Here is a 12019-nt window from a genome sequence, read left to right as displayed (position 1 = left end):
GTGAGTGTGTGTGTGTGTGAGAAGTGTGTGTGTGTGTGTGTGTGTGTGTGTGTGTGTGTGTGTGTGAGAGTGTGTGTGTGTGCGTGTGTGTGTGTGTGTGTGTGTGCATGTGTGTGTGTAGGTGTGAGAGTGTGTGTGTGTGTGTGTGTGCATGAGTGTCTGTGTTTATGTGTGTTTATGTGTGTGTGCATGCATGTATGCATACATGAGTGTGTGTGTGTGTGTGTTTATGTATGTGTGTGTGTGTGTGAGTGTGTGTTTACATGTATGTATGTATGTGTGTAGTTTGTGCAAACGTGTGTATGTCTATGTATGTGTGTGCATTTATCTGTGTGTTTGTGCTCCAGCATGTGTGTATGCGTATGTACATGTGTGTAGTGTGTGTGTGTAGTGTCTGTGTGTATGTGTGTGTGTGTAGTGTGTGTGTGTATGTGTATGCATATATCTGTGCGCATGTGTGTGTTGTGTGAGATGTTGTGTGCAACGTAAAGAAGGTGGAGAGGGACTGTGGTCACATGGCACAGAGGGGGCGAACACCGTCACCAGCACCACGGAAACGGGCCAGAGAACGCGCCCTTGAAACAGCCAGCGGGGCGACTGGACCGAGCCCCAGCGTCAGCCGAAATGAGCCACGCCCACGCGCCCCCCTCCCCCCGCTGCCCCCCCCCCACCCCGCTCATATTCATCTAAATCACAGCTGACTGGCTCCTGGCACGGGGGGGTGCGCGCGGAAGAAAAGCAATCACAATAAATGATAGATTTCAGCCTCGGCCCGAAAGGCTGGAGCGAGAGAGCGAGTGAGTGAGTGAAGAGAGGGAGAGAAGAGAGGAGAAGAGCTGATCTGGAACAGCACAGCAAAATTCACCTGAGGGCGGGGAGCGGGGAGAGAGGGGGGAGACAGAGAGAGAGAGAGGAAGAGGGAGAGGAGAGAGAGGGAGAGAAAGAGAGAGAGAAGGAGAGAGAGGGGGAGAGAGATGGATATTGCTTTAATAATTTAAGAATTTTGCAATATTTACAAATATATTTCATGCCAATAAATTTTAATCTGGATGTGAAAGACAGAGACAGAGAGGCAGAGAGAGGGAGAGAGAGAGAGGCAAGGGGAGAGAGTGAGAGAGACGGAAGACAGGAGGGGTAGGAGAGAGAACAAGGGAGTAAGAAGAAAAGAAAACAGCTAACTGAACGTCTCCATGTTGCGGTGGGAGTGTGGGTGTTGTGCTGTGTGTGTGTGTGTGCTCTTGAAAGCCTAGCTGCACTGAGACCTGAAACCCAAAGCACAGCTGTGACCTGTGCAGCTCCCCAGCGAGCACGGGGGGCTGTGTGGGGCATAGGGGGGGGCATTCAGGGGGGGGGGTTTGGTTCAGCCTGCCAGGGGGCTACGTAGTGGCCGGTATTATGTTTTAAGCGTCCTTTTGCCTCTGAGCTGAAAACGCAAAAAAAAAAAAAAAGAAGCCCCCATTTGTCTTCTTCAGCGTCGAAAAACGCAGGAGCAAATAGCTGCTTAACACAATAATGATCGAGTGAGACAGAGGGACTGATGCTCATCAGTACAAAATATCCCTTTTACTTCGGCCGTTCCAGAGACGCAAAGTGGATTACAGGCCCCAGTAACGAGTCACAATAACGCTATAAATAGAAGGGCTCGATTACTTTCGCGCTGAGGACAGAGACAGGTTTGGCCATGAAGTGTGTGGGGGCGTGGCCCTGGGGGGGATGATGACCTCACAGACGGCAGTTTGTTTGCAGGGCCCTAGCACGCAGCCAGCCGGAGCCCCCCGTGACCCCTGCGACCCCCGTGACCCCCGTCCAATCGCGGCGTACCTGTGATCTGGCAGCCGTAGAGCTCCAGGCGGAGGGCGATGCCGGTCTTCCAGGCCTGCGGTCGGATCCGGACGAAGCGGGCCAGCACCGGCTGGGGGATCCGGTTCAGAACCACCTCCGAGGGGTCCGTGTTGGCGTGGAACACCTGGGAGAGGGGAGCAGAGAGAGGGGTTCTGTTCATCCTGAGATACGGGGATAATCTGGCTGGCTCCGGTCCACACTGCTTAGGAACCAGGCCTGCACCAGACTAGTCCACCAACACAAACTCGCACGCAGACACACACACACACACACACACACACACACACAAGAACACACAACACACGACACACACACACACACACAGCACACACACACACACACACACACACACACACACACACAGACACAGACACACACACAGACACACACACAGATTACAGCAGTCGTTCCCCAGACTCCTGAGCCTGCTGAGCTGTGAGCAGGTGTGGAGACCCAGCAGGACGGGGCTCAGCACAAACAGCAGCTCCGCTGGCAGACTCAGGCAGACGTGCTACTGGGGGCTTCCCTGCTCTGCCCTGCCCTGTCCTCAGGAAGAGGGGGTGCTATTGAGGCTGGCTCTGCGAAACGAGGTGGGGGGGGGGGGCGGAGTGGGGGGGTGCAACAGAGGGAGACAAGATGACAAGCTCTGATACCAACCCCCCGCCTCATCTACCCAGCACTCCACTCCAGCCCCCCCCCCCCCACCCCCACCCGATGGAGTGTTTCTCAGTGCAGACTCTGGGGAGGACACAGACACAGTTCTGCTCCACCGCACATCTCTCTGGGGGGGAGTCCGATGACACCCAGCCCAGCTGGCCCGATCTGGGCCCAGGGCCGGAGAGGGACACCCCTGTCCCCCCCCCCCATCCTTCCTTCCTTCCACCCGCCCCGCCCCGCCCCGTCCCGGCACTCCAGGGACAGGGACACATTAGGAAAAGCGCCGTGTCCGGTGAGATACGCAGGATTCGCGCGACAGTGACTGACGTAACCACGGCGCCCGTTACCACGGCGACCGTTTCCGCGGCCCCACGGCGACAACTGCACCTGCTCTGCGTGAGTTCCTCCCGCTCCTCTTCCTCCCACGTCATAGCCACCCCCCCCACCACCCATGGCCTTCCTCCGCAGGAAGTCCTGACCTGGCCGCGACAGATCCGCTCGCTGCCCGCTAACATGTCGCAGGGTCAGGCCCTCAGAGAGCCCAAAGTGACCGCTGGACCCCTCTGCCCCCCCCCACCCGTCCCCCCGTCCCACCCCCGCAGGACTGCCCCGCTTTGATCCCTGCTCTCCGCTCGGACACATCTGCTCCCTTTCGCACTCCCCGCGCCGCGAAGGAAAACAGGAAGTGGCGCTGGCGCCCGGCTACGAAGCCGTTTCCAGGGACAGGATAATAAAAAACCGGCGAGGTCGGGGGGGGAGGAAGCCGACGCCTCCTAAATTCAGCGCGTTATTATTCTCCCTGTCAATCGAGCTGCACCTGCGGCGTCCGACCGCGCTACGCAAACATCGCACGGGAGACCGGACTGTGGCGCACGCGAGCGGCGGCACACACACACACACACACACACACACACACACCACCTCCACCACACTCACACTCACACACTCACACACCCACACCCCTACATCACACACACACACCACACACACCACACCCACATCACATCACATCCACCACACTCACACACACACACACACCACACCACCCACACTCACCCACACACACACACACACACCCCACTCAACTCACACTCAACTCACACTCACACTCACACACCCACACTCCACACACTCACACTCACTCACACCACACACACACACACACACCCACACCACACCACTCCACACTCACACTCACACTCACACACACACACACACACACCACACACCCACACTCACACTCACACTCACCTCACCACCACACACCTCCACACCCACACTCACACTCACACTCACACTCACACTCACACACACACACACCCACACCACACACACTCACACTCACACACACACACACACACCCACACACACACACACACACACACTCACACACACACACACACACCCACACACACACACACACACACACACTCACACACACACACACACACCCACACACACACACACACACACACAAGGCCTTTGGTGAGAACACACGGAAACCGCGCTCAAGATGGTGGACAGACCTGGGTCAAATACGTATTTGTTTTGGATTCAAATACTTTTCAACGCTTTACTGATCTTGTCTGGTGTATTGGAACCAATGAAATACTCTCAAAAAATGCAAACCCCACCTTCTGGTCATACTGGCAGGCTCAAATACACCAGGCAAGATCAACAGAGCACAGAAAAGTATTTGTATCCAAAACAAATGCGTGTTTGACCCAGGTCTGATGGTGGACAAACCCCGATGGAGGAAATGTGGACAGGAAATGGACTCTTTCCTTCCTGCCATCAGCAAAATTTAAGAGACCGCCCCTGTCTGCCTGCCACAAAGGAGCTTAAAGACCATGAGAGTGTTTGGTGACGACTTATCAGCCACGATCACGTCAAAACCTGGTCTTCAGCCCCAGGGCCTTCCACCGTGAGCCCTGAGCCAACCAGGGCCTTCCACCGTGAGCCCTGAGCCAACCAGGGCCTTCCACCGTGAGCCCCGAGCCAAGCTGTTAACGGCCTCAGTGACTTCAGTGTGAATAAATACTTCCTACATTCAGTGGGGGGGAATTTACCTGAGGCTGATTTCTACATATGGCCTTTTGTTCAAAACTCGACTTTAACTAGTGTCATTACATTACATTTTTACTTGGCAGACGCTTTTATCCAAAGCGACATACAAAAACATTCCACTTTCTCTAAACCTTTTAAAACAAAAACCTAAATAAATCCCCCTAGACTCTCATCTTTCTAGATTCAAGACATTTAAGTGCCTCCAATACTTTAATGTAACGTCTACAGTAAATAATGGAACTAGTCTTTTTGCTCCACTCTTTACTTTGCTGAAAGGATGCACATCCTTCTTACTGTAAGGTTGAACTGGACACTGTACCCTCAAAGTTTTCCCATCGTAAAACGTTTTTGTTATGTATGTCACCATCCTGTTTTTCACTTTTAACAGTTGAGATTCAGAAAGTTGAGATTCAGATTGAGTTGCCTGAACTGAACTCAAATCATTTTCTCAAGGTATATTATTTTAATTCAGAACTACCCACAAAATAATCTTGTCTTAAAAACTGTTATTTCCCACAAGCAGAAAGGCACATTTGCCCGTGCTGAATTTTATTAGGGAGGTCTCTGCACAATTATAGACTCTATCTCCCTGAATTACTATACTCAACTTCCAAACTGTTTGCTGTGCCAACTGAGGTTTTAGTCACTAGCACATGAAACTGTTTTTTTTAGTAGTGACTTATCAAAGTCATTTAAAAGCAATAAGCACAAAATCCAGAAGCAAAAACACTCTGAAATGCATATTCTGTCGTGGGAGATGAAGAAGCAGCTGAGATCCTAGTAAGAGCTGGCCCCTCCCACATTCAGTGCTCAGAGAGACCTGGCCCTCCTAGCCCCTCCCACATTCAGTGCTCACACAGACCTGGCCCTCCTAGCCCCTCCCACATTCACTGCTCACACAGACCTGGCCCTCCTAGCCCCTCCCACATTCACTGCTCACACAGACCTGGCCCTCCTAGCCCCTCCCACATTCACTGCTCAAACAGACCTGGCCCTCCTAGCCCCTCCCACATTCACTGCTCACACAGACCTGGCCCTCCTAGCCCCTCCCACATTCACTGCTCACACAGACCTGGCCCTCCAAGCCCCTCCCACATTCACTGCTCACACAGACCTGGCCCTCCTAGCCCTCCCACATTCACTGCTCACACAGACCTGGCCCTCCAAGCCCCTCCCACATTCACTGCTCACACAGACCTGGCCCTCCTAGCCCCTCCCACATTCACTGCTCACACAGACCTGGCCCTCCTAGCCCTCCCACATTCACTGCTCACACAGACCTGGTCCTCCTAGCCCTCCCACATTCACTGCTCACACAGACCTGGCCCTCCTAGCCCCTCCCACATTCACTGCTCACACAGACCTGGCCCTCCTAGCCCCTCCCACATTCACTGCTCACACAGACCTGGTCCTCCTAGCCCCTCCCACATTCACTGCTCACACAGACCTGGCCCTCCTAGCCCCTCCCACATTCACTGCTCACACAGACCTGGCCCTCCTAGCCCCTCCCACATTCACTGCTCACACAGACCTGGCCCTCCAAGCCCCTCCCACATTCACTGCTCACACAGACCTGGCCCTCCTAGCCCCTCCCACATTCACTGCTCACACAGACCTGGCCCTCATAGCCCCGCCCACATTCACTGCTCACACAGACCTGGCCTCCAAGCCCCTCCCACATTCACTGCTCACAGACGCCTCAGTCAATTCATGCCAAACAGACTGGCCCTCAGCACGCCTACATGTTCATGCTCCAAACAACCTTCCTCCAGCCAACTCCAAACATTACTTAGCATATAGAACCCCAGAATCACCCAAATGTGCCCAGATCATAAGTGATTCGCACACATTCTCAGCAAAAACTCAATCAACTATTGACTTTAAACTCGATTCTCTGACACGTCTGCAATCCTATGATTTACCATTTCATAGCGGTTACAGTTGCTTGGTTTGTTTGTTTATCGCAAAGCAGCTTGAAGCCCGCAGGAGAGCAGTGGGCCAGAGGAGAGACTGTGTGTGTGTGTGTCTGTGTGTGCGTGTGCGTGTGCGTGCGTGTGTGCATCTGTGTGTGTGTGTGTGCGTGTGCGTGCGTGTGTGCATCTGTGTGTGTGTGTGTGTGTGTGCGTGTGTGTGTATGTGTGTGTGTGTGTGTGTGTGTGTGTGTGTGTATGTGTCTGTCTGTTTGTGTATGTGTGTGTGTGTGCGTGTATGTGTGTGTGTGTGTGTGTGTGTGTGTGTGTGTGTGTGTGGGGGGGGGGGCATGTGTGTGTCTGTCTGTGTGTGTGTGTGTGTGTGTGTGTGTGTGTGTGTGGGGGGGGGGGCATGTGTGTGTCTGTCTGTGTGTGTCTGTCTGTGTGTGTGTGTGCGTGTGTGTGTGTGTGTGTGCGTGTGTGTGTGTGTGTGCGGTTCCCAACTGCAGGGTTTCTACGGCCTACGGTCGCGCCAAATTAGCCAGCGCCGCGTGGGCTCTCTACGGGAGAAAGAAGTGACACATGACCCGTGTGTGTGCAATTACACGTGGAGAGGAGACACCAGCAGACACGTGTACAGACACACACACACACACACACACAAACACACACACACACACACACACACTTCTGCTCTCGGTATTCTCTGTGCTCCTCAACTTTCAGGAATGCCCCCCATAACATGATCCCATACCAGTGTGACAGGGGACCAGATGTCAGCACTGCTAGGAGCAACCCAATATCCCACTGTACACAAACACATTTCCTCTTTAGACTTGTATTTTTTTATTTATTTCTGGTGTATTTGAAAGCTTGGGCTTTAAACCAAAAGATTCTCGGCTGTTTCTCACTGCTGTAGGCCTCCTCAAATCACCTGAACCGAAAAAGCATCAGTGAATATCTGCTCGCACAAACGTTCAGTTTGTAAAAATGCAACAAGCTGGGTCTGTTAATTTGAATAAGGGAAAAAAGGTAGAAGCAGGTAAAGAAAAAGGACTGCAGTTTAATTATGGTTTTGGGGAAGCTCTCTAGTCTCTGATGTCTGTAATCTAAACAGGCTAAACGCTTAGAATCTAGACGCCAGGCGGTGCGTTGGAGTCAGGCGGGTAAACCAGGCAGGGGGAAACACAGACACAGAGGCAGGTAGACAGGTGGGTAAAGCAGGCAGGGGGAGACACAGACACAGAGGCAGGTAGACAGGTAAGACGGGACGAGGCTCCGCCCCCTGCGCGGGCAGGTGCAGGTGCTAATTGGCCGTTTCTGATAACAAGCGCGTCCCGCACCTGAGGCCCCCCGTCCTGCGAGGAGCGACGCGACAGCACACAGCACAACGCTGCCACTGTTACAGCGCCCGCGCCACCAGGCTACGCTACGCTACGCTACGCTACGCTACGCTATGCGGGAGCCCTCGCGCGGAATCCCGCGAATTGCAGGAGCGCCGATCTTTCCCCCCCCGCCTCGCTCGACTCCCGCCGTTTCCAGGGAAAGGGGGGGGGGGTAGTGAGGGGAGGGGGGGGAGGAGGAGGAGGAGGAGGAGGAGGAGGACGGTTGCGCCTGCAGGTGAAGATCCGGGCTGCGCTGTGATCACAGAGAGACAGGAAGCCGCAGGAGCGCCGTGGGGGAAGGGGGGGGGGGCGGTTTGGGGGGGGGGGGGGTGTCGCCAGCGGGCACGGGTGCAGGCATTCAGGTCTAATCTGCGTCGCGGGAGGGAAGGAGGGAGCGCGGGAGGGAGAGAGGGAAGGAGGGAGGGAGCGCGGAGAGCACACCAGAGGCAGCCGCCTGACGGTGATGTATCAGGAAGGGCTCTGAGGGAAGAGCCGGCAGACATCTTCTTTTTTTTCCTCTCGCTCTTTAACTGTCACACGCAGGCAGGTGTGCCGCTGTGCCACACACTGCTGAGGGTGTACCTGTCAGCCCGCAAACATTCCCCCCCCACCTGCCTCCACCTGCCCCCACCGCTCCTCATTACTCTATCCTAGGGCTGAGTACACACGCTACCACAACCGGAGAGTCGGGGGGGGCAGGGGGGGCTGAACCGAGCTTAGCCGCGGAGTTCACACGGCAGACACACTGTCTGCGGAGGGGATAAGGAGGTGGACGAGGATTTAAAAAGGGTGGGGGCCGGGGGGCGGATATCGAGACGGATTCCGTGGGTGCGTCCCACTCCGAGGCCATCTGTCCTGTTTGCGCCGTCGCCCTCCGCCCCCCCCCCCCGGGTCATTAAGGGAATAAGGGAACCCTGTGCCCCAGGCCGGATGGCGACTCCTCAAACGAGGGGGGGGGGGGGGGGGGCAGGGGATACTCAAATCCCAAAATCTGACAAAGAAACCAAAAATGGGCTCGGGAGTGTCTGAGTGTGAGCAGGATGTTGGGAAGCCCAGGTCAGCCCCTGATTCCTGTTTCTCTATACAGACATACCCCAAGGGCAGGAGAACCACATTACCCATCTACCCCCATCTCACAGTGGCTCCAGTGTCCTCTCTCTTACCAGGGGGGTCAGAGGTCATTTATTCCCATTAACAAGCAGCTGTAACATGTGGGTCTGATGGCTTCTTTCTTTTTACCACTGACATCGATCCCTTCGGACGGTTCTGAGCAGAGACGGGCTGCAATGGGCGCCGTGGCGACGGGCTACGGAGGTGGGCATTGGAGCCGCGGGCGATCTGAGTTTACCTGACAGGGGGAGGGGGTAGGGGGAGGGGGGGGAGAGGGGAGAGCCTCTTTCCTGTTTTCCGCTGCTAGCGTTCAGCGCGCAGCCAGGAGGGCCTGAATTATTTAGGCGTCGGACGAGGGGGGGGCACCTCGGCCAAGCGCGAGGCGAGCGATGAAAAAATAACGACCCGCCTCCCCCCCTCCACGTGACGGACAGATGTCCCCACGCACACACACACACACACACACACACGCACACGCGTACACACACACTCGCGCGCAGAGGGGCAGCGTCCGCACGGATAATGAAGAGTGACACATCTCCTCCCCATGGGAGTGAACGCTGGAGCAGAACAGAGGATCCGCCGTCGTCATAAAGAATATTTATGTGCCGCTGCGACAAAGCGTCCGAAAAAAAAACAAGCGTGTGACACAATTTGTGTTTTTTTTCTGTCCAGGGTCAATGGGGGGCGGGTGGAGCCCAATGTGGGGTGGGGGGGGTGGGGGTGGACAGTTTGGCTGAGGGACCGGGGGGGGGTGTCACAGTGTCCTTCTGAAAGCCAAAGCAGGGAATTAAGGGACTGAAGCCTCAAGCAATTCCTTCATTCTTTGTTTTGGTATGAATTTATTTTCCCCCTGAATTTTACGATACCAGGGGGACATGTGGTCAAACATCACAGTTCTGCTCAAGACATTATTCTCTCTCTCTGTCTCTCACTCTCTCCCCCTCCCTCCCTCTCTCTCTATCTCTCTCTCTCTCTCCGTCCACCCCCACACCTGCCCCCACTTTTATTCCTCTCCCAACCCATATTTATTTTTTCCTCTCCTCTATCTACAGTACCCCCTTCTCTCTCTCTCTCTGCTCCTATCCTCCTGTCTTCTCTCTCCAGATGAAGATGTCAACAGCAGGAGCTGCTTCCCATTGGCTGAGGTCCAGAGCGATCTCTCAGAAAAGAGGGACAGAGAGAGGGGGCTGTGGAAGGGTGTTCTTCAGGCGGAAAAACACATCTACGATGGAAAGAGCAACTGCCAGGACACCGAACGCCTGACAGACTCCCCGACCACGACACCAGACTCTCTAAGATCCAGGCCCTGGTCCCAGCCCCTACCCACGATGCATCGGTGCAGCACCTCTCAGAGGCTGCCAGGACCGGTGATGACTGACAGGCCTCTCGGCCAACCGGACGGCGGCAGAGGAGCCGCGGTGGGAGGGGAAGAACCCGCCGCCGCTGTCCGGTTGGCCGAGAGGCCTGTCAGTCATCCACAGTGCCAGCGTCGCGCTGACCGTGGGCGTGGCTTCACCTTTCACGCAAACAAACGCGCGCGCGTCCGACGGCGTTTGCGCAAGCGCGCAAGAAGAGAGGCGGACTTTCGAGCAAATTTACAACCGCAAGGTTTTTTTAAATAAACCGGATCGCGTACTGTAGGTCCTGACAGTAAGCAGAAGCCGGCTGTACTGATGTTTTACAGCCGACGCGTTTACAACGGGCAAGACGAGGAGCAGCACACGAGGCGGGGAAAGCACATCCGTACACTAAATCACAGCACAGAGAGATTCAGACTGCAGTTAAGCGTATCAGGACAGGGGTCCACGCTGTGTGTGTGTTTTATCACGCATCTTTTAAGCATCTTTTAAGCGCAGTTAACGTCCAACGCAGACAGACTACGGCATTAAAGGATAAAGCTCCCCATGGAGACAAAAAAAACCAGGCGCCAATTGATTGAGTTCTTTCATTTTCACCTTAATGTCACAGTTTGCATGCAGGGGAACCCTCAGATCGCTGGGGGGGGGGGAGGTGGGGGGGGCTACATCTGCCAGCGCCCCTCTTAATGAACAGAGGGGCGGGAACGCCGGGGAGAAATTTAGAGGGGAGATCAATCTCTGCACAGAAGCTTCGCAAACTTAATCCCCCCCCACCTCGCCGCCTTCCCACACCCACCCCCCCATCCTCGAAACCGCCAGCCCAGTCGGTTTCCCCCCCTCCCCTTCACCTGGTCTGTGTCTGCATTAGTCAAGGGTAATTATTTCTGAAGCCTATCTCTCCACCTGCCCCCCTCCCCATCCGCCCCCCCCACCCCCACACCCGTGCGCTGCACACCTGTTTGACAAAGATAACATTTAGAGCGTCGGGGAGGGGGGGGGGGACCGAGAGCTTTGCCTGCATTAAAATGAGGTGAAGGAGCTGAGTGTATGTAACCTACCCCCCAACCCCCCAAACTCCTATTACCACACAAACCCAGCCACACTCCACACAAGACGCGTCACTGAGAACACAGGGCACTGGATTAGAGAGTCTGGCCTAGTGTGGAGAACACCAGAGAGAGAGCCTGACAGGACAAAGGAAAACTCCAAAATAACTGCAAAAACAATTAAGTGGCATGAATAATAACTGCTCTGTGCTGCTTCGAGATTGACTTGCCAATATTTTAGGATTCCTGTCAAAACTCTGTGAGCTTTGACATCCATAAATAAATGTTTTTTTTTTTCCTTTTTGTTCAGAAAATAACATTTGTGGGGAAAAAAAACTATGAGGCTTATTCGTACCTCTGTTTTTCCCTTCAGTGACCGTTTCAGACAGACTGGGTCTTTAGAGAGATTGGTTTGGTAGGATGGAGAGAGGGAGGGAGGGAGAGAGAAGAAGGAGAGGAGGGAAGAGAGAGAGAGAGAGGAGAGAGAGGGAGAGAGGAAGAGGAGAGGAGGAGAGGAGGGAGAGAGAGGAGGGAGAGAGAGAGGGAGGGAGGGAGGAAAGAGAGAGGAGGAGAGAGAGGAGGGAGGAGAGAGAGAGAGAGGAGGAGAGAGGAGAGAGAGAGAGAGAGAGAGAGGGAGGGAG

The 12019-nt window shown here is 54.7% G+C and overlaps 1 protein-coding gene across 2 annotated transcripts in view; it reads right to left on the bottom strand.

Annotated features, from left to right (window-relative positions):
* Window positions 1–12019, bottom strand: part of nrp2b (neuropilin 2b) — an 87261-nt gene that overhangs the window by 32062 nt on the left and 43180 nt on the right. For both annotated transcript variants that reach the window (XM_064329444.1, XM_064329443.1), the window contains exon 8: window positions 1822–1966. In XM_064329444.1, the coding sequence (XP_064185514.1) occupies window positions 1822–1966 (145 nt within the window). The remainder of the gene's footprint in view (window positions 1–1821; window positions 1967–12019) is intronic.

The sequence above is a fragment of the Anguilla rostrata genome, chromosome 3 (assembly GCF_018555375.3).
Source record: "Anguilla rostrata isolate EN2019 chromosome 3, ASM1855537v3, whole genome shotgun sequence".
In the NCBI taxonomy this organism is placed as follows: domain Eukaryota; kingdom Metazoa; phylum Chordata; class Actinopteri; order Anguilliformes; family Anguillidae; genus Anguilla; species Anguilla rostrata.
This window is presented reverse-complemented; position numbering and strand designations above follow the sequence as displayed.